Here is a 22,447-nt window from a genome sequence, read left to right on the forward strand (position 1 = left end):
ACTGAGAATGAACAGTGGATCACGAGGGATTGAAAGTTAGCCAGAAAGAGGGGAATTATTGTGGGGGGCCATTTGCTAGGAAAAGACTGGCAATGCTACATTTCAAGGGCTTAACCTCAGTTAGGAAAAGGGCTGTTTTTCCATCAGACTGGAATAATTCTTGAAAATCTGCATACATACACTACTGTAGAAAATGAGGTCAAAGGAAGAAGATGGGAAAAAATAGTATCCTTGCAGTCTGAAAACCACCAATTCACACTAAGATGTAAATGATTGATAGGTTAAAGTCTTACCTTTTCCATGTAGGGTATTTCCATTTTAGTAGGGTTTGAGGCTTAAATAAAATGGATCAAGCTCTAATGATAGAACTTCCGATATAAGCTGACAGAAGAACAAAATAATTGGGACCTTATAGGCCCTAAAATTCCACCATCTAAATCTTGACTTTCTTGCATACAAATGAAGACAAGCCTGAAAATCCCTTTAAACCACCACTGAAAGAGGCCTTTTCCCCCCTTTCCTCTCATTGTTCCCTCCTCCCCATAATCTATGTGTATTTTTAAACAGTTATCTGAATGTTTAATCATGAAATACATATATGCAGCTGTGTTTACTTCTACATGCACAGCCCTGTATTCAGCCACATTGCTAAAATACTAATGGAATGTAGTAGGGTGTGTGGGCACCAGTCTGCAATTCTTTAATGCTTATAACTTCATTATTTCCAGACCAAATAATTCTTTCCAACACATTAAGGAAAACTTCTCATGATGGGTCATCTCACATACCCCAAAAGGAGGCTCATTCACACATGAAACTCTTTAGGGAGTTCATACTAGTTCTGTGTGTGGTGGGAAAATAAAAAGGAGGGGCATAGAGGAAAGGGGGGATGGAAAGAGAAATGAAAAAAGGAGCTTAGGGGTAGGCCCATGGCTTGCTGCCATCAAATTTAAGCACCATTTTAAATTAGGAAGAACTTGTCAGAACAACAATTACCTCAGATACTCATGAAATATTTATATATTCATGGAGTAGGGGTGGGAAGGAAGCTGACTAGTCCTAGTGAGGTGTCAGCTAACATGGAACAAACTGTTATTCTACTTTAGTGGAGAGTTCTGAAGAGAGAAAAAAAAAAACCACTGAGACTAAAAAACATTTTTCCCTTAATTGATTTTTTTTTGGGGGTGGGGGGGAGGAAAAGAAGCATTTTACCATTTCTTTTTGTGCTTTTAGCTTCTGAAGAAAAGTTTGAAGTTTTATCTCTTTCTTCAATATCATTATCATTTTTTTTTAATTTCATAGTTTTACATTTTCTTCAGGTGTTTTTTATTGTTTCAGAAAGAGCTTCCCCAGGGCAATAAGTAGGAATGTATTTGAGTGTGGTTATAGGATCAGTGGTATAGAGGTAGTCTTACCCAATTAAGATATTTTTGAACTTGATACTTTAGGTGAAGGGGTGGGGTGGGGTACTTTCTGTAGGTTCGAGAGTTGGGGTTTTCTTTTCTAAGTTTCCCAGGGATACAACAAATAAAACAAAGTATTTTCCTCCAATTCCCTTTGCTCCTCTTCTTATGAAGAAGTTCCTCTTTTTCTCCTCCAGAGTTTATCATGTCATAAGCAAATGAATGGAACATATGAGTCGCTCATTGATGTTGTTTTATGACCAGCCCATCTTTGTTTTCTGGTCATAAAATGACCTGATGACATTTTATAACACTTCTCAGCTCATTTCTGATGCATTACAGGCTCCTCACATTCACCATGAGCACTTCCATTACCTACAGGATAACTAGAATATTTAATTTTTCAGAGACCATAGCATATTCTACAGTTCATACCCAGAAATCACAAGAATACTGATGATAAAAGTGAAGACTTTGGATTCATCGGAAAGCTCAAGGTCCTTAAGAGAACCGTGTAATTTCCCAAAGACCTGCTTTCTTGTGTTAAATTCTGAGTGTAGAACTGCCTGATTGCAGTGTCTGTCCAAGATGTAAGGAGTGACAAATGAGCTCTATATGCCAGGCTGTACATTCAACAGATTGCAATTAGGAAAAAGACATTCTTTGTCCTTTTGTTTTTTTTGTGATCATAACAGAAGTACTTATGATTTCTGAAGGTTTATTTAATATTCTGCTGCTTTCCTGAATCTATGACCTCATTTTTTGGTCATTTAGCCAGGGTTCTCTAAGTAAAACAAAAACCGTACTAACCACAAGTAGGGAAAATTTGGCCTCCTCTTTGTCTATGCTTACTACCTAAATTTTTGTTTTCCTCTTTGGCTACCAGAGCTAGCCTTTTAAGGATGTCTAATAATAGCGCAGACAATGGGTATCTATCCTTGCTACACACTGATCTTATTAGAATCTAAGCTAGTTCTTAGTTTTAGATGTTGGATTATATTAACAAAAGGTCCTTTGATTCTGAGACTTTTTAAAAATGTTTTTAACAAATGATTGTTTCATTTTGTCAAAGGCTTTTTCTGCATTTGGCTCGTGTAATTTTTGTGGATTTTTATTGAAACGATTAATTATGCTAATAGTTTTCCTAGTTTCAAATGATCACTGCATTCCTAGTATAAATTCAACTTAATCAGAACGAATAATTTCTATATATTGTTACATATCTATATAACATGTTATATAAATATCAATCTTATATACCTTTGCTAATAATTATTTATTTTTTAGCAGCAATGTTCATTAGTTATACTGAACTCCAGCTCTCTTTTGATACTTTCTTCCTAGTTTGGCTATCAGGAATATATTCATAAAAGGGGTCTTAATATCTTTTCTGTAGCTATTTCTATTTCAATGTGGATATTGGTTTTTCTTTAAATATTTAAAAAGAAATCACGTGTAAATCCATTAGGCCTAGAGTTTTTTGTCAATTCACTTTTGAATTTCTCAAAAATTTCTTTTCTTTTGATTGGATGAACCATCGATGATTCATATTTATTTCTTTTTAATTGGGGCATTTTATATTTTAATAGTCATTTGTTCCCTTCCTTTGGATTCTTAGTTTGGCTGGTAGAGAAATACATGTAATGGTTTTAGATGATTATTTTTATTTCCTTGCTGCTTGCTTTGAATGCATCCTTCATTTTTTATTAAGTAATTTGATTTCCCCTCTGTTTCTTTTTAAATTAAATTTTACTTATTTATCAACCATTTGTCTTTTCTCCTTCCCAATAGGGGGAAAAAAGAAAACATTATAATAAATAGGCACGGACAAGAAAAACAAATTTTCATGGTGCATATTAGTACATGACCTCTATCAGAAGGTGGCTTGCATTCTTCATCACTGGTTCTAGGGAATTATTGTTGATCACTAAGATGATTAATAGTTCTCAGATCTTTCAAAATTATGGAATTATTCTTTAACAATGCCAATGTTAATAATACAAATATTTCTCCCATTTCTGCTTATTTCACTCTGTATCGATTCATATGAATCTTTCCAGGTTTCTCTGAAATCATCTTTCTTTCCTTCATACAACACAATATTATTCTACTATTTTCATATACCATGATTTTCTCAAACATTCCCAAATTGATGGGTACCTGTTTAGTTTTTTAACCAGTGCCAACAGGTTCCATAAACTTCAATGCACACCGGATCTTTTCTTTTTATCTTTTTAGGATATAGGCCATGGTATGATATTGCTGGATAAAAACGCTATATACAGTTTTGTAACACTTTGGGTATAGTTCCAAATTGATTTTCAAACTGGCTGCACAAATTTACAATCCCAACATGAGCATATCAATATTTCCCCATTCCTAAAGATCCATATAATTGTAGTTTTCCTTATTTATTAACTTTGCTAATCTAATAGGCATGAAGTGTGAACCTCATAGTTCCTTTTTTTTCTTTAAACCTTTACCTTCCATCTTAAAAACAATGCAGTATATTGGTTCCAAGGCAGAAGAGCAGTAAAAGCTAGGCAATAAGTTAAGTTACTTGTCCAGGGTCACACAGTTAGGAAGTAGCTGAAGAGACTTCAACCCAGAACCTTTCATTTCTAGGCCTGGCTCTCAATCTACTGCGTCATCTATCTGCCCCCAAAGAGTTGTTTTATATTTTTTTTCTAGTAATTAATGATTTGAAGCACTTTATCATATGGCTTTAGTTGGCTAGGATTTCTTTCCTTGGATCTACTTGTTTGTATCAATCATTCATCAATTCTGGAGAAGCTATTATTCTTATCAGATATAAAATGAATAATTTTGATTCTATAAAATTAAAAAGGTTTTATACAAGCAAAACCAATGAAACCAAGATTGGAAGGGAAGCAACAAACTAGGGGAAATTTTTGTAACAAATTTCTCTGATAAAGGCCTCATTTCTCAAATATGTAAAGAATTAAATCAAACTTCTAAAAATAAAAGCCATTCCTTAAATGACAAGTGGTCAAAGGATATGAATAGGCAATTTTCAAATGAAGAAATCAAAGCTATCAATAATCTTATGGAAAAAGTATTGTAAATTGCTCTTAATTAGAGAAATGCACATTTAAAAAACTCTCAATTATCACCTCATACCTATCAGATTGTAATGTTCTCTATCTCTTTTTTGGTCATAAATTCTTCCCTTCTCCATAGATCTCATAGGTAAACTATTCCATGTTGCCCTAATTTATTTATACTCTCACCCTTCATGTCTAAATCATATATCCATTTTGATCTTATCTTGATATAGGGTGTGAGATATTGGGGTATACCTAATTTTTTCCATACTGTTTTTCAATTTCCCCAGTAGTTTTTGTCAAATAAGGAGTTCTTATTCCCAAAGCTGAGATCTTTAGGTTTCTAGGTAGCTTTTTTAAAAAAATCATTAAAGGATATCTAGGCTCTTTTTCTTAGTAATTCCTTCACAATCATATACCACAATTTGTTCAGACATTCCTTAACTAATGGGATTCCTCTCAATGTCCAACTCTTCAAAAAGAACTACTCTAAATATTTTAGCACATATAGGTTCTTCCGTTGTTTTACTTTGTATTTCTCTAATCAATAGAGATTTAGAATATGTTTTCATATGACTAGAGAGAGGTTTGATTTCTTCTTTTGAAAACTTTGTTCATATCTTTTGATCACTTAGCAACTGGGAAATGCCTTTTATTTTTATAAATTTGACTCAGTTCCCTATATATTTGAGAAATGAGAACTTTGTCAGAGAAACCGGCTGTAAAATTTTATTTCCCAGTTTCCTACTTTCCTCCCAATCTTGGCTAAATTATTTTTGTTTGTGGGAAAACTTCAATTTCATGCAATCAAACCCATCCATTTTAATTCCAATGATCCACTTTATCACTATAGATTTAGCAGGAAAATTTTTCCATACTCCTTTAACTTGCTTATGATATCAACTTTATGTCTAAATCATTTGCTCATCTTGACCTTCCCTTGGTGTAGAAGCAAGGGTCCCCAAATTTCTTACACAGGGGGCCAGTTCACTGTCCCTCAGACCATTGGAGGGTCAGACTATGAACAAATCTGTATACCGCTGTCTGGGATAGCAGAGGCTGCAGCACTGGCTGTGATCACCACCATCACTATACTGGGCAGCAGTATACACAATGTGGAATCCTCTCCCCGAGATCACTGCTCACCATGCTGACCTCTTTCATTGTGTAGTCACATAATCCTTTGTGCAGCACCTCGTTCTCGTTCAGTTACTCTCAGAACAAAGCGCCACACAAAGGATGATGTCACTGGAAGTAGTACAGTACATGAGCACTGCTCACTTTCTGGGGCCTCCACATATTGTGCTCCTCTCACTGACCAAAAATGAAAGAGGTGCCCCTTCCGGAAGTACGGTGGAGGCTGGATAAATAGCCTCAGGGGGCTGCATGTGGCCTGCAGGCCATAGTTTGGGGACCCCTAGGGACCACTCTACACTGTAGAGTGAGATATGTCTATACCTAATTTCTGCCAAATTGCTTTCTATTTTTCCTAGAAATTTTTGTCAATGTTGAGTTCTTGCCTCAAAATCTTTGGGTTTTAGATCTTTTGGGTTTACTAAAAACTACATAACTATGGTCATTTACTACTATATACTAATGTATTGAATCTGTTTTGCTGATCCACCACTCTATTTCTTGGCCAATACCAGATTATTCTTCATGATTATTGGTTTGCAATATAGTTTGAAATCTAGTTAGGCTGACATTCTTTACATTTATTTCATTGGTTTCCTGGACAGTTTTTATCTTTTGCTCTTTCAGATGAATTTTATTATTATTTTCTCTAATACTAAAAAATAATACTTTGGTACTATAATTCACATGGTGCTGAATAAATTAATTTAGGTAGAACTGTCATTTTCATTATATTGGCTCAGCTTATCCATAAGCAATTAATACTTCTCTATTTGACCCAGCCATAGCACTGCTGGGTCTGTACCCCAAAGAGATAATGGACACAAAGACTTGTACAAAAATATTCATAGCTGCGCTCTTTGTGGTGGCCCAAAACTGGAAAACGAGGGGATGCCCATCAATTGGGGAATGGCTGAACAAACTGTGGTATATGTTGGTGATGGAATACTATTGTGCTAAAAGGAATAATAAAGTGGAGGAGTTCCATGGAGACTGGAACAACCTCCAGGAAGTGATGCAGAGCAAGAGGAGCAGAACTAGGAGAACATTGTACACAGAGACTAATACACTGTGGTATAATCGAACGTAATGGACTTCTCCATTAGTGGCGGTGTAATGTCCCTGAACAACTTGCAGGGATCCAGGAGAAAAAAAACACCATTCATAAGCAAAGGATAAACTATGGGAGTGGAAACACCGAGAAAAAGCAACTGCCTGACTATAGCGGTTGAGGGGACATGACAGAGGATAGACTCTAAATGAACACTCTAATGCAAATACTATCAACAAAGCAATGGGTTCAAATCAAGAAAACATCTAATGCCCAGTGGACTTACGCGTCGGCTATGGGGGGTGGGGGGGAGGAAAAAAAATGATCTATGTCTTTAACGAATAATGCTTGGAAATGATCAAATAAAATATATTAAATAAAAAAAATCACCCTTAGACAATTAAAAAAAAATACTTCTCTAGCTGTTTAGATTTGTCTTTATTTGTGCGAAAAGTTTTTTGTAATCAGGTTCATATAGGTTCTGGATTTCCTTAACAGACAGAATCTCAAGTACTTGATATTGTCTGCAGATACTTTAAATGGAAATTATCTTTTTGTCTCTTCCTGCTAGACTTTGGTGGTAATATATAGAAATAATGACTTATGTGGATTTATTTCATGTTGCAACTTTGTTAGAGTTGTTAACCATTTCAATAAGTTTTTTATTGGATCCTCTAGGATTTTCTAAGTATACCATCATATCATCTACAAAGAGTGATAGTTTTGCCTCTCCTGTGCCTATTCCAATTCCTTCAACTTCTTTTTCTCTTCTTATTGCTTAAGCTAGCATTTCTAGAATGATCTTAAATAATAGTGTGGATATAATAGTGGACATCCTTGCTTCATCTCTGGTGTTAGTGGGAAGGCTTCTAGCTTATCCAAATTATAGATTAAGCTTGCTGATGGCTTTAGTTAAATATTATTATTTTAAGAAAAGCTCCATTTATTCCTGTGTGTTTTAAATAGGAATGCATATTGCACTTTGTCAAAAGCTTTTTCTGCATCAGCCTCCTCTTGTTTTCTTCTTTTCCTGCTTCCTTATTGGGAAAGACAGATTTCTATACCCAAATGAGTATGCATGTTTCGACGTCTTTAAACTGATTCCAATGAGTGAGGTTCAAGTGTTATCCACTCTCAACCTCATATCCCACCCCCCCCCCCACTGTAAAAGTTCTTCCTTGCACCTTTTATTAATTTTCCCTACTATTCCTCTACCGTACCTTTTCTCCATTTTCTCTCTTTCTCACTCATTCATTTTTTTGAGATCATCCCAATATAATTGACTCATACCTGTACCCTCTGTCTAAGTAAACTCTTTTAAACTGCCCTAATAATGATAAAGTTCTTAGGAGTTACGTGTATCATATTTCCATATGGAAATATAAACAGTTTAATTCTATTTAGTCCCTTATTATTACCCTTTCATGTTTCTCTTTATGCTTTGCTTGAATGTTGTATTTGAAAGTCAAATTTTCTATTCAGCTCTAGTCTTTTCATCAGTAATGTTTTAAAATACTCTATTGTATTAAACATCTTTCTTCCCCCTGAAGCATTATAATTAAGTTTTTCTGGGTAGATTACTATTGGTTGTAATCCTAGCTCCTTTGTTTTCTAGAATGTCATAGTGTAAGCCCTTCACTCCTTTAAGATGCAGAAGTTGCTAAATATTTTGTGATCCTTCCTGCAGCTCCACAGTACTTGAATGGTTTCTTTCTAGTTGTTTGCAATATTTTCTCCTCAACTTGGGTGCTCAGATTTAGCTATAATATTCCTGAGAGTTTTCCTTTGGGGAATCTCCTTCAAGAGGTAATTAGTGGATTTTTTTCCATTTCTATTTTACTCTCTGGATCTAAGGTTATCAAGGAAGTTTTTCTTGATAATATCTTGAAATACAACACCTAAGCTCATTTTTATATCATGGATTTTAGATAGTTTAATAATTCTTAAATTAGCTCTCTTCAGTCCATTTTCTACAGCAGTTGTCTTTTTGATGAGCTATTTCTCATTTTCTTCTGTATTTTCATTCTTTTGACTTTGTTTTATTGTTTCTTAATGTCTCATGTAGTCATTAGCTTCCATTTGCCCAGTTCTAATTTTTAATGAATTATTTTCTTTGGTAACCTTCCATGTCTCTCTTTTCCAATTAGCCAATAATGCCTATTAAGTTCTTCTCTTCAGTGAAGTTTTGTTCCTCTTAGACATTTTGCCAGTTCTGTTTTTTAATGCGATATTTTCTTCAGTATTTTTTCTGCCTCTTTTACAAGGTTGTTAATTCTCCTTTCATAATTTTCTTGTATTACTCATTTCTTTTCCCAAATTTTTCTCTAATACTCCAATCTTAGCTCTTCCGGGAATTATTGCTATGCTTTTCTATAATTTGCAGTTTGCTGAAGCTTTGTTTGTGGCTTTTCTCATGTTATCTCCTTCTTGTCTTGGTCTTCTCTGTCATCATAGTAGCTTTTTATAATTAAGTAGATGATTTCTTTACTTTGAACTTTATGTTAAAGTTGAGCTCTGCTCACCAAGGGGTGAGGAGGTATTGTTCCAAGTTTCAGGGGTTTTCTATGCTACCATTTTCAGAGATAATTCTGAGATTTTATAAGTTTTTTTTTGGTGTTTCCAAAGTTGTATGATCAGGGTCTTGTTGTTGTTGCTATTCTCCAGGTCTATGCTGTGGTCTTTACCCAGGAATGGCCCCTGCACCCCTGTAGTCACACAAATTGCTCATGACCTGAGCGCATGATCTCATGACCCTGAAAATGTAACCAAAAATCCCTATTTTCTTCTTGACCTATACCCATTAATGCTAGTGCTCCTCTGTGCCTTGGATCTGTGGCCTGGGTCTCTTGCCTCCCTGTGACCAAAAGTATCAGTGATCCTCTCCACCCTGGAAATGCAACCCAGAAAGTATTATCAATGCAACAAGGTATTCAGGTTTGCATATTATCTAATATTTTATATAATTCAGTTATTTTTGAGACTGTATTTCCATTTTCCCTAAACTGTGTATAATCTTATTGTCCACTAATGTAAAATGTTGTTGACTACAGTATTTCTATGGGCTTTTAAAGTGTTTTTCATCCCTTCCATATTGGCTATTCTCTTCACTCTTTCTCTGATTCTATTTTTTCTAATCGCTTAATTTTCACTTAGTCTCCTCACCTGATTTTCTACTTTCTTTTTATATATTCTTTTGATTTTCTTTTCATTGCCAACTCATTTTCTTTGAATATGATATTTACCTATCTCAAAATAAATAAAGAAAAAATTACCTACATTCTTTTGCCTCTCTCTCTTGTTCCTGATATTTGAATGGAGTAGTTGTACAATATTTTTAAAGTTCGATCAGATATTTTAAAAATATGAAATAAATCACACATGTATTCTACTTGTTATTATTTTTATTAATATTTGTAATGTATTATCAAAGACATTTTCTTTTTCTTTGGTATTTCTATTTGCTGGAGGGAAGAATTTAGAAGAATGATGAGGGGATGGATTCTAAGTCTCTTTGATTCTACCATTTTGGCTCACTTTCTCTTATAATGCAAATTATATAATGCTAGTTATTAACTAGTATTAAGATATTAAAAATTGATAGAAAGAATTTTAATTAAAAATTTCACATAGAAAGCTATTAGAAATGTTAAACAAGATAGATGTCACAAGGTGATGGGTAAATACTTTCTTTTATAAAATAAAGATAAAATAACTGAAAGGAAAATGGGAAAGATGGGAGAAGAGACAAAAAAGGTTATATTTTGCAGGAAGTAGAAGATGAGAGAGCTCATGGATGTTAACCTCTATCACATCAATAAAGAAGTCATTTATTAGGATCATAAAGACTGAGGGTTGAGTTCTAAAACTTGAGAACTGAGAAGATTTGGAGGAACCATGGAAGTTCTGAGAAAGGACGAAAAGATTTGTAAGAGCCACCTTGGAAAGTGGGATTAGGAAGGTATAAAAGAACCACCCAATAGCAGCAAGGATCCAGTTGAGATTATATAAAATACATTTGTAGTAGATCAATTACATCAGTTGTATGATTTTCTCCACCTTCATTTGGTAGAAAATATATGGGAGTAAAGACTAAGGGTTGGCAGGGTACAATTGGTGATATGATCAGGGAATAAGGGTCTCAAAAGAAAAATGTCAGTGTAAAGGTAAACTGGTTCACTGAGAGGATTAAAATGGGTAAAAGAGGAGAGTGGTCAATGCAAAGTTGATGGCCTGGGAGAAAACAAGGAGATAACAAATTGAAGAGTATAGTATAAGAAGGTAGAGGGAGAAATGGAAAATCAAATCATTGTGATCAGATGAGGATATTGCATAGTGCATGAAAATAGATTTGGACTTAGTTCTTCCTGATTCCAAATCCAGCACTTTCTCCAATATGCCAGCTGCCAAACTACCACTAAAGACATCATATTGATACAAAAAAAAAACAAAAACAACAACAACAACAACAACAACATAGTACTTAAAGAAATACTCTCACCAAATACCTTTGAATTGCCAAGCCTAGATAAAAACTAAATTAAATATCAAGGGGGTAATGTTCACACATAATAAGAGGTTAAAACCTTTTTCTAAATGCTTCTTCAGAAAAGGGTAAGCTAGAGCTAGATATATCTTATCCACCAAATTAATAAAAATCAATCATCAAAATCTTATCTAGAATTATTAGATATTTAATTGTATCATAGTTACAAGTTTTCAGTGTGGCTGTGAATAAGTTCTCCAAGGATAACCCCTTTAAAGGCAGTTACAATTACACCTAACACTAGATAGAAACCCAGAGATTTAAATGACAGATCTGCTTTACAAATGTAATTTAATTTTGGCAAAAAGAATACCTTCTCAATCAATCATTGATTTCATAAAAAAAAAATACTGCCTTTCAAATATAATAGATGGAGTGAAGGTGACATACTGGGAAGATTGGCAAGAAAGGTAGTCAGTCAATATGCATTTAAATGTACATAATAGAAGCCAGGAACTAAAGAAAGTAATGGAGATATAAGCCAATATATAAGCCAAGTCCTACTTCTCATGGAGCTCCCATTCTAATATGGAAGACAACATAAAAATGACTAGGTACATACAAAATATCTACAAGGTGAATGGAGGGAAGGCATTAGAAGCCAGGGAGGCCAACAAAGGAATTCTGCAGAAGATGGACTGAATTGTGAAAGAAATCAGGGAACCCAAGAAGTAGAAATTAGAAAAGAGAGCATTCTAGGCACAGGGGAATAGACATCCAGTAAAAGGACACTGCCATAAGGGAAATTAAGTAGCTCAGTGGTTTGAGAGACAAGCCTACAGATGAGAGGTTCAAGATTCAATCTGACCCTCAACACTTCCTAGCTGTGTGAGCCTAGGCAAATCACTTAATAACCACTGCCCAGTGGGTAATTGGAAATATGTCACCCTAAAAAAAGACCATTTCCCGGGAGCCCACTGACTTCCTGTCATTATGTATTTCCTGTAGACACAGGATATTAGGCAGTGACATGGAAGGTCCCGGCCTCTTTGCTTCTGGTTGCAAGCATGGTGGTGGTAAGTGTAGGGTTTTGAACAGGCTAATTAGCCATAGGCACGTGGTTTCTATTTTGTATCCCTTTTATTCCTTTATTTCTAATGATCATTAATAAATCTCCTAAAAGGGGGCAGCTGGGTAGCTCAGTGAATTGAGAGCCAGGCCTAGAGACGGGAGGTCCTAGGTTCAAATCTGGCCTCAGACACTTCCCAGCTGTGTGACCCTGGGCAAGTCACTTAATCCCCATTGCCTAACCCTTACCACTCTTCTGCCTTGGAGCCAATACACAGTATTGACTCCAAGATGGAAGGTAAGGGTTTAAAAAAAAAATAAATCTCCTAAAATATAATATTTTTATTATTGTACATTAATTTTAATTTTTACACTAGTCCTTACTGTTTTTCTGCCTTGGAATCAATACTCAGTATTGATTCTAAGATGGAATGTAAGGGTCTAAAAAGGTGAACTTAGCAAAGAAATGTGAAGTAGCTCAAAAGATATAAACTAATCAAAGAACTAAAAGTATGGACAGTCCTGGAGAAAGATGTGAAAATTTAGATGTGGAGACACAAGGGTTAAAGGTCTATATATTTGGGATTTTTTCGTCTCTCAAAAACTCTTTCCCCGGAAAGTTGGATCTGGCTGGTCACTTCCTGTGAGCAGCCTGGGTACCAGTTCGATCCAGTTCGATCCTGGAACTCAGCCTGGAGGAGCTCACTCAGACAGCATTCTTGAGACGGTCTCGTGGTGAGTGATAAGACTGACTTCCTTTTCCCCTGGGCTCAGGGAGGCCCCTTTGGCCAATGCCTTTAATTACTTCCTGGCTCAGCCTAATCCAAAGCAGTTTAAATGAACTCTTTTTCCTCTCCCTCTCTCTTCTTAAATTCCTTCCCTCTATATTAATTAAATTACCATAAATTTCCAGACTGATTTGGGAATTTTATTTGGCGACCATTTAAATCTAGATTTAAAGTCACAACTCTAAATTCATCTTTACAATATGAAAGAGATGTTAAGTCAACTTAGCTAAATTGTAAAATGCATAAAGGTAAGTAAGAAGACTGAGAAGATTAAGGTGAAGAAATCAATGGTAATTAATGTGAATATAACATTGTTATTTGAATGAAAGTTACTTAAAACAAGTGATTGTTTCATTCTTTTTATTTCTATCTCCAATTCCTAGCACAATGGTTGGCAAATAGTAGACAATTTATGTTTTGTTGATAGTTAATTGAAAGACATTGTGAAAGGGAATTCTTTATTCTCTTTGTCTATTTTGAGTTAACACTTGGATAACACTCATTTAAATACCCCTACTTAGTACCTCACCAGACTGTGAAGTGTGAATCAGACTTTCTTTTAGTACCCCTACCAAGTACCTCACTAGAAACTTAAGTAAACGTGTTCACAAGTCATTTGTTAAAGTGGATAACAACTCAATCCATTAGGAAATTGTGAATCCTTTTCATAAGAGTTTACACCTCCAGAATATAAGAAGTGGATCACACAAGACAATGCCCACAATGGGCAGTGATAGACAATTTGAAAGCTGTGATTGACCCCTATAAAGAGGGGAAGGGAAGTCACTATAAAAGCCCTGAATTTCTGGGGCTAGAGGTTGGCTTCAGGAGTTGTCCTTGGCAGGCTGTTGTCTTCAGCTCGAACTGCCTCTTGGAGGGAACTTGAGTGAGTGAATATCTTGCTTTCCTTTCCTGACTTCTGGAGAGAGATTAATTCCAGTTACAGGCTAACAAGTCATACTGGGCTAAGTCAAGCACCAGAGCAATATTTAGTGTGATAGGTTAAATATCTTCTTTACCCTCTTTTTGTATTCCTCAACTTTCACTCTCTCCACCTATTTTGTAAATAAAAACTATTGAAAGTCATTTTGACTTGAGCTATAATATCTTAAATCAGTGACCACCATATTATTTATAATTTTTGTATATTTTAGTCAAACCCTAAATTTTAATTTTTTACAACATATTAAAAAATTTCACAATAAAAATTTTAATAGAATAATTTTGTATGATTCTTAAGTTATGGCGACCAAAGAATAAAAGTTACAAATGACCCAAAGGGGAACAAAAAGACAGTGAGCAGCTGTAGACTGCATATATTTAATAATGATTTATGCATAAAAAGTGACATATGCAACACTCTCTATGACATGTGTTATTAGAAAAGAAGATAAGTAATCATGTGGTAAGAGTAAAATTGCAAAAAATACAGGAATCAGGCCCAAAATGAAGGCATCTCCATCATGTTAGCTTAGGTTATGGAAGACCTAAAGAAGAACACAGACAGAGAAGATGAAAAAATGTGTCTATATAGTAATCTGCACCGGCAGAGATAATAGCCACATGATTAAGATCAGGGATTCATTGAAAAATTTAAATAATTTTGTATAATAATTTTAGCATTCCTTTATATTTTTCTCTCAAAGAATTTTCATTATAAGGATAGGGTCCAATATTTTGGTATTAACTACAGTCAGAGTAATAATAGGAGGGCCTATTCTCTTGATAGACAGGAGTTCATTTCCAAGTTCCATGTTCCTAGACTCATAAAGAAACCTTACCTTTTCCTCTCTGCTGCCTCAAAAAATAGTGGAAACTCAAGACAATTCAAAATTTATATTTAAGGTTGGGGGTCATTCTAGACAATTACTCCCACTTCACTTAAAGTAAATGTCAAGATGCTACCTTCTGATATTTGAACCAAGTGGAATACATCTCAAATTGTTCACCAGATGTGACTAAGACTTGGGAACTTTTGAATAAACTAATCAAAATAATCAAAAGCTTCAGCCTAAATGTAAAATGGTTTTGATCAATCAAATCATCACTGAATAAACCAGAGTGATATTCTAAAGGAAATTTGTTTAGATTTAATCATGCCTTATGGTGGCTTGTATAAAACCAGAAAATGCTAATGAAGAACAAGGAAAGCCACTTAGGAATCACATGAGGGAAAAGAGAATATCTCAATCATAGTTTCAGCCTCCTCCCTTTCTCTATGACCTGAGAAAGTCTTCTTTAATTTCTGAGGCCTAGAAGATTTGGCCTTTTTCATTAGTCATCCTTGCAGCATTCTCAGGACGGCAACAATAACTATATCAGGGTCCAGTACAGCAATCTTATCCACATCAGGAGCCCAGAATAGGCTGAGTACAATAGAAAAAAAATAGATTTTAATATTTTATAAGCAGAGAAGAAACAACATTATACTCAAGAGGAACACTGTAAGGACTTTTAAAAAAGAACTTCTAGGAACTGTGAGCGACCCCTTTGACACATAAACTCTAAGCACGAGTCTACTTTCCTCAAGACTCTGCATATACTAGTATATGTATATCACAGTCTTTTGGGGTATATGTTTTACACCAAATGTGTTTACTTTAATAAATACTTCCTTTTCAGGCAAGGTCTACCCTCTCCTCATAATGAAAACCAGGGAAACCAAATTCTAAAATATTATTACCAAAGAACTGTTTTACATTCCCTGCCTCAAAAAGCAAGATTTTTAATTTTTTTTTAAATATGTAAAGTCCAATATTATTAATAAGAAATTCACAAATGAGATTTCTTCAAAAGAAGTTTGCCTGGAATCATGTATAAAAATCTTTATTTCCATCTATATCATATCCCAATGTCCCTATTCATAAATGAATAAGGTTAACAGACCTGTTTTTTTTTTCATCTAGGCTTAAGGGATATAACAGTATTACGAATACAACCTACTTGAAAGTTGACCTGTTTCTCTATAGTATTAAAAAAGGACAGGAGGGGGAAACTGGGTGGCTAAGTGGATTGAGAGCCAGGCCTAGAGATGGGAGGTCCTAGGTTCAAATCTGGCCTCAAGACACTTCCTAGCTGTGTGACCCTAGGCAAGTCACTTGACCCCCATTGTCTAGCCCTTACCACTCTTCTGCCTTGAAACCAATACACAGTATTGATTCCAAGATGGAAGGTAAGGGTTTTTAAAAAGTTATAAAAAAAAATTTTTTTTAAGGACAGGAGTAGCTAGGTGGCTCAATAGTCAAGCTTAGAGAGGAGGTCCTGTGTTCAAACCTGGCCTCAGACACTTCTCAGCTTGTGACCCTGGGTAAGTCACTTGGTCCCAATTGCCTAGGCCTTACTGCTTTCCTACCTTGGAATCAATATTTAACATCAATTCTAGGACAGAAGATAAGGGTAAAAACAAAAAAAAAGAATGATGATACAGAATGAATAAAATGAATATGTTGGAATAGTCTCATGACTCAGAAGAGTCTTATTGTGAATGTCTGCTTCCCACTGTGGGTGATTAATGTGCATGGATAGCTGCACATCTCTTAGTTAACCTACCTGCTACTCTGGTCTGTGGTCCATGTAATTGATCTTCCCTCAGGCTTTGTTTTGTACCATATTCTTACGATGTGAGGAAAGTCAGTGGCTGTCTTAACCCCCATTTTCCTGATTTGTAAGCTCCAGGTGCTAGAGGTGAACAGGAGTTCTCCACAGCCAGGAGCCTGGCTACAACAAGCATAATAATATAACTGTTCTTTCCAACAATCTGCAGGTAGAGTCACAAGTTCATGCACAATCTGATTTCTGAGATCCCTGGAAACATTGGTGAGCTGGGCAGACCTTGTAAATCTTTCAATACCTGGCACAGCAGTAGCATCTACCTCCTCCACCTTTAACACAGACAAATCACAGCAGTCCAGTATAAGTAAAAAATCTTCAATTTCATGATTCTCTGGGTTGCAACAGTTCTCTGAACGAAAAATCCCATAAGTCTGTTCCATGCTGCCATGGTTGCCATTTTTATCAGAAGTGTCTTTTTCACTTGTATCACAGTCAACAATATCATTAGATCTCATTTTGGATGAGAAAGCACCTGGATTTGTCACAGGAATACGGCATGGTGCAGATGTTTCAGCTTTGCAAGATTCACTGGACTCTGACTGGCCGGATCCTTCATCTGCACCACTCAGGTTCCTGCATCTACTTCCAGGCTCAAGGAAGATGGTGATGGCACCTTCTATAACATGGTTCTCAAAATCCACATCCAAATCCAATGCATAGTGCTTTACGAGTATGTGGTTAGTATTGGCTGTGAGAGGAAGGTCATCTCTGGAAGGGTCTAACACTGTTTCCATTATCTTAGTTTGTCCAGGAGCAGCTCTGCTCTGATTGTAGCTTTCATATTTTTTAATCTTCCATAGAAATCCTTGTTTGTTAATAAATACTTGATGTAGAAATTGTAGCTCCTTAAATGTCAATCCTTTACCCAAGAAGAAAAACACAATTAGAAAACATTGTAAACACAAGAATCTGAGTCTTAGAATTTCTGCTTTTTTAAGAGCTGACTACGGTTTAAAAATAGTTCCTCTCCATATTTAGGGTTGTTTAACTAGGAGGCAGGCAAATCTATCTCATTAAAAAATAATAATAAAGTAGCCTAATGAACTTCTAAAAATATTTCCATTCACCAACTGAATGAAATGGTCCTCAATAAAGCCAAAAGATATTGCTTTTAGCTCTAACAACTCTTATTTTAGAAAAGATCTATTATGTAAAAGAAAACTTACCATATTATGCCATGTTATGTTTTTTAAATGTTAAGTGCATTATTCCTAATTTTATGCATCAAATGAGGTAATTGTTCTTCTCTTGTGATACTAAGTAACAAATCTGAATGAAGATTAAATGACTTCACATGTTTTATTCTTTGAAAATAATAATTTAATACATGTAACTCCAGAGATTAATGTACTTTTCACATTAAGGCTGAGCTTATATCAACAATTCTAGTATATTATAAGAAAATGAGGCAATTTACTAGGAGGGTATTCTAAGTATTCCTTTGAGATTGTTCATGGAGATTTTTCAAATTTATAGTTAAATGCTCAAGTATATCATTACATCTTAATAGCTGAAAATCCATTAACATTCTAGGATAATAGCTTTCTTATGGCAAACAAAAGGTCTTCTCTTTTGAAAAAAATATATGCAAATATCTATAATAGGAAAAAGAGAAATTAAAATACAGCAACAGCTGTTACAATAAAATGTGTAAGTTCACCATAAAAGTTTTGATTCAAAGTAGATTTTGTGTTTTTATAACAATGTAGCTAAAAAATTATTTGATAGTAGTTCAGTCTTTGTATATCTAATTTCTTTCAGCATATGTTGTTTCCTTTTCCTTATTAAAAAGAATAAGAAACCATAGAGAGAAAATTTGTACAATAATAAAAGAAGTAATATGAATAAAAAGCTGAAATGGTTGGAATATAAGCTATATCTAGAATGCTAGTTAATTCTCCTGAAATAAAAGAAATAGAGAACATAGGTACAAACTAAAAAAAAATAACACTGACTATAGTCTATAACCAGGTTTTATATTAGTCAAATTAGCAAAAATAATATGGCTTATATCTGAACCAGTATATTTAAATGATATACAATCAATAATCTTAATTTAATATTTGTATTTCCAAAATCAGCATGCATTTATTTTATTATCCAAAAATTATATTACTTCCTTGTTTTTAAAGAGCAAAGTCCCTGTTCGCTTCTGTTTAAAGTAATGTCTTCAATAGAAGAAAAAGAGCTTCATAAAGGTTTCATATTTGCCTATCTCATCACCATTGTTTAAAAATAAAGTCACCTGGTTCAGACATAAGAAAATGGGGTACCTGGTATCTTTTGTTAGCTTTGAGGTAACTCACAAAGCTATTAGTTTTTGGAAACATTTGTGCATTATTGTCTTAACTGCTCAAGAAAATAAGTATCCCAACAGTCTTAAGGTTGTTTTAAACAAAATTTTTAACAGTTTAAAACTTCCCTAAGACTTTTGAGGCATCCTATAGGTATTAATACATGGTATAATTCTAAAAGTCAAACACTATAAAGACAGTTAATTAGAGGAAGAGTGATTCTGATGGTGAAGAGTAGTGCATAAGCAACTCTATACCAGCAGGCAAAACATTAAAAAATTTTACCAGAACTATCAAAAAATTATCATATGCCACTGATTTTTTAAAACTGCTCCTTTTGCACTCCCTTTAATCAGTTAAGCTCCCTGAAGCATTTATTTAGAGTAATTACACTATGTGCCCAGAACCTTGCCTACTGCAATAGGAAGATGTAAAGAAATATAATATATGGAGTGTGCCCTGTAATGGGGTGGTGTTGGGGATGGAATAGGATGGATTATATTAGGTCAGTATCAAGATGTTACACTGTGGGTTGGAGACCACAGTTAACTCTGACCAGGGCAGAACCTGGTCTGAGATCAACACACAGACCACTCAATAATAGGGAAAGTATTTAATTTTAATAGGAAAAGGTTAAAGGGAATCAGGATAACCCTAATGCTAATCCCATTAACTAAACTCCCCCAGATCTAAATGTCTCCATGAGAAGAGTCTTCACAGATGTTGGACTACTCTAATCTATCCTCACTCACCTAAATTTCCCAATCCTTACACTAGCTAATTCTGCACTAAACCCCGTTTAGTTAGTATTAAAAGACTAATGGTCTGTGGTAAGCTTAGCAAGGTCCAAGGAAGGTCCCAGATCCAAAAGAACCTAGATCTGGTCTTATAATCACTGCAGACAGGTGGTTTAGGATCATCAAGTTCTGCTCCAAGGAAATACAGCACGTAAGACAGCAGTCAGGATAGGAATCTGTACTAAGCACTTGGGATAAGCAGCCACACTCCTCCAGAAAAAGAGACCACCAGACCCAACAGTCTCTGAGCTTAACCCTTCCTGCAGAATTCCAGAATCTTTTCCTTTTTGACCTCATGCCTCTGCCCTCTGCAAAACCTACCAAACTTATCTCCACCTTATAACAGTCCCCCCTTTGCACAAAGCCAAAATAGTGTTGAAAACAATATTTTCACATTTGTGCACCAACAAACTTAAATTCACACCAAAACTAAAATTCTTACCTCAAATAATAAACAGCCTACACTCACTTATCTTATCCTATCTACCACTACCTTACTCTAGAGATTAAAACAAAGGAAAAGAAAGGGGGGAAATTACACAATGAACAGTTACAAAGTTCAAAATACAATGCAAACATATGCAAAAGCAAAACAAGCAAAGAAAACATCAAAATATAAATATAAACACAAAACTTCATGTAAAACCATAAGGTCATAAAATACTATACGTATGAACTAATACATAAAAAATCCTATCAAAACTATTGCAATGCATAAAACAGAAAAAGTACAATAAACACAACATAGCATAAGTTTTTACAAAAAAGTCAAACCAATCCATCAAAACTAACTTATGTAAACTACAATCAAAAGTAGATGAAAATTCAAAACAATCTTATCCTTATAGCAGCCCTCAAGGAACTTAGTCTATTTGGGGAGAAAAGTCTAAACACCCATGAAACAATAAGAAGAAAACTGATCAACATTGTAGAACTCTCAAAAGTACAACAGATATTTGGAAATAGGAGAGAAAAGTATGTACTAAAAAATCAATACATTTCATGGAGGAAGTGGGGATTACAATGGGCCATAGGTGGTTATGGTGGTGGTAGTAGGAGTAATGGTAAAAATAATTTTAAAATGGCATTTATATAATGCTTGAAGATTTGCAAAGTGCTTTACAAATACAGTCAAAAGGTAAGAATGAAGGTATTCTACTATAACTTCAATATTCATGCCTTCCCCTAAATACTGTGCCAAATACCCCAAATACTGTATTATCACATAAAACATATTTCCATATTATTCATTTTTTAGGCAAATAATCTCATACCCCAAACATATAGCCAAATAAACAAGTGATAAACCACATGTTTTCATCTGCATTTCTACTCCAACAGTTCTTTCTCTGGAAGTGGATAGAATTCTTTTTCATAAATCCCTCAGAACTCTCCTGGAGCATTGTATTGCTGTTAGTAGCAAAATCTATCATATTTGATCATTCCATAATATTGTAGTTACAATGTTTTCCTGGTCCACGCTGCATCAATTCATATAGGTATTTCCAGCTCTTTCTGAAATCATCCTGTTCATCATTCCTTATAGCACAACAGTATTCCATCACTACCATATACCACAATTTGTTAGACATCCCTTTAGTTTCCAATTCTTTGCCACCACAAAAAAGAGCAGCTATAAATATTTTTGTACAAACAGGTTCTTTCCTAATTTTTTTATCTCTTTGGGATATAGACATAGTAGTGGTATTATTCAATCAAAAGGAATATATTCTTTTATAGCCCTTTAGGCATAATTTCAAATTGCCCTTCAGAATGTTTGGATCAGTTCACAGCTCCACCAGCAATGCATTAGTGTCCCAATTTTGCCACATTCCCTCCAACATTTATCATTTTCCTTTACTGTAATATTGGCCAAACTGATAGGTATGAGGTGGTAGCTCAGAATTGTTTTAATTTGCATTTCTCTAATCAAGAGGGATGTTGAACATTTTTTTCTAATGATTATTGATAGCTTTGATTTCTTCATCTGAAAACTAACTATTTATATCCTTTTAAAAAAAAGAAGAAAGGGGTTTTCCTACTTTTTTAAATGGAGAGGGGGTTGAAAGGTTTGTCTCACTAGAAAGATGTAAGCTCCAGTGAAACTGTTAAGGAGAAATGAGGTAAGGGAAATATGGATGCTGAGGTGTAAGTTGAAGGATGCCAAGATCTCTCCCTCCCTGGAGTTAGCTGACACCAGAGCTTGAGACAACCTTAGAGAGACACAAAGAAACTTTCTCTCTTTCCATAGGGTATTTTTATAAACTATATCCATGGAGTCCTAATGTGCGCGCAACTGCATGTAAAGATCTTTATACCCCAGACAGCTGTTTCAGAGCAAAGAATTTGTAGTCAAGCCCTCTTCTATAAGGGATTGTGGCAGACCAGGTCCAGTTTGCCATAGATGGGACAGGATTCACCCTTTGAATTCTGTCCCCTCTCACTCAACTCCCCCTTATCCTTGAAGATAAGCCAAACCCAGATCTGACTTAAACTGAGATTTCTTTGGGAAAGGGAAAGGAAGGTATTGATGGGAAAAGAGAAAAGGATTCCATGACAAGCTACCCCCCCCCCGCAACAGCTGGATCTATAGATTTGTGGCTGAGTCCTAAAGGACTCTGTCTCCTTTCCAGCTGTCAGTCTTCTTTATTTCTAATCTAATATCTCTAATCTCTAAATCTAAGTCAAATCCAAAGAAGGCTAAGGGAGACCCAAAAAGAAGTAGAAAGGCTGGCTCAGATGAGAGAGTCCA

At 35.0% G+C, this 22,447-nt stretch overlaps 1 protein-coding gene across 3 annotated transcripts in view; it reads right to left on the minus strand.

Moving 5' to 3' along the window:
- Positions 1-22,447, minus strand: part of AOPEP (aminopeptidase O (putative)) — a 524,226-nt gene that overhangs the window by 470,981 nt on the left and 30,798 nt on the right. For all 3 annotated transcript variants that reach the window (XR_008913378.1, XM_007497916.2, XM_007497922.2), the window contains exon 2: positions 16,542-17,463. Coding sequence is in view for 2 of the 3 variants with exons in the window: in XM_007497916.2 (XP_007497978.1) it covers positions 16,542-17,338 (797 nt within the window). In the remaining variant the exon portion in view is untranslated. The remainder of the gene's footprint in view (positions 1-16,541; positions 17,464-22,447) is intronic.

Source organism: Monodelphis domestica, chromosome 7 (genome assembly GCF_027887165.1).
Source record: "Monodelphis domestica isolate mMonDom1 chromosome 7, mMonDom1.pri, whole genome shotgun sequence".
Classification (NCBI taxonomy): Eukaryota; Metazoa; Chordata; class Mammalia; order Didelphimorphia; family Didelphidae; genus Monodelphis; species Monodelphis domestica.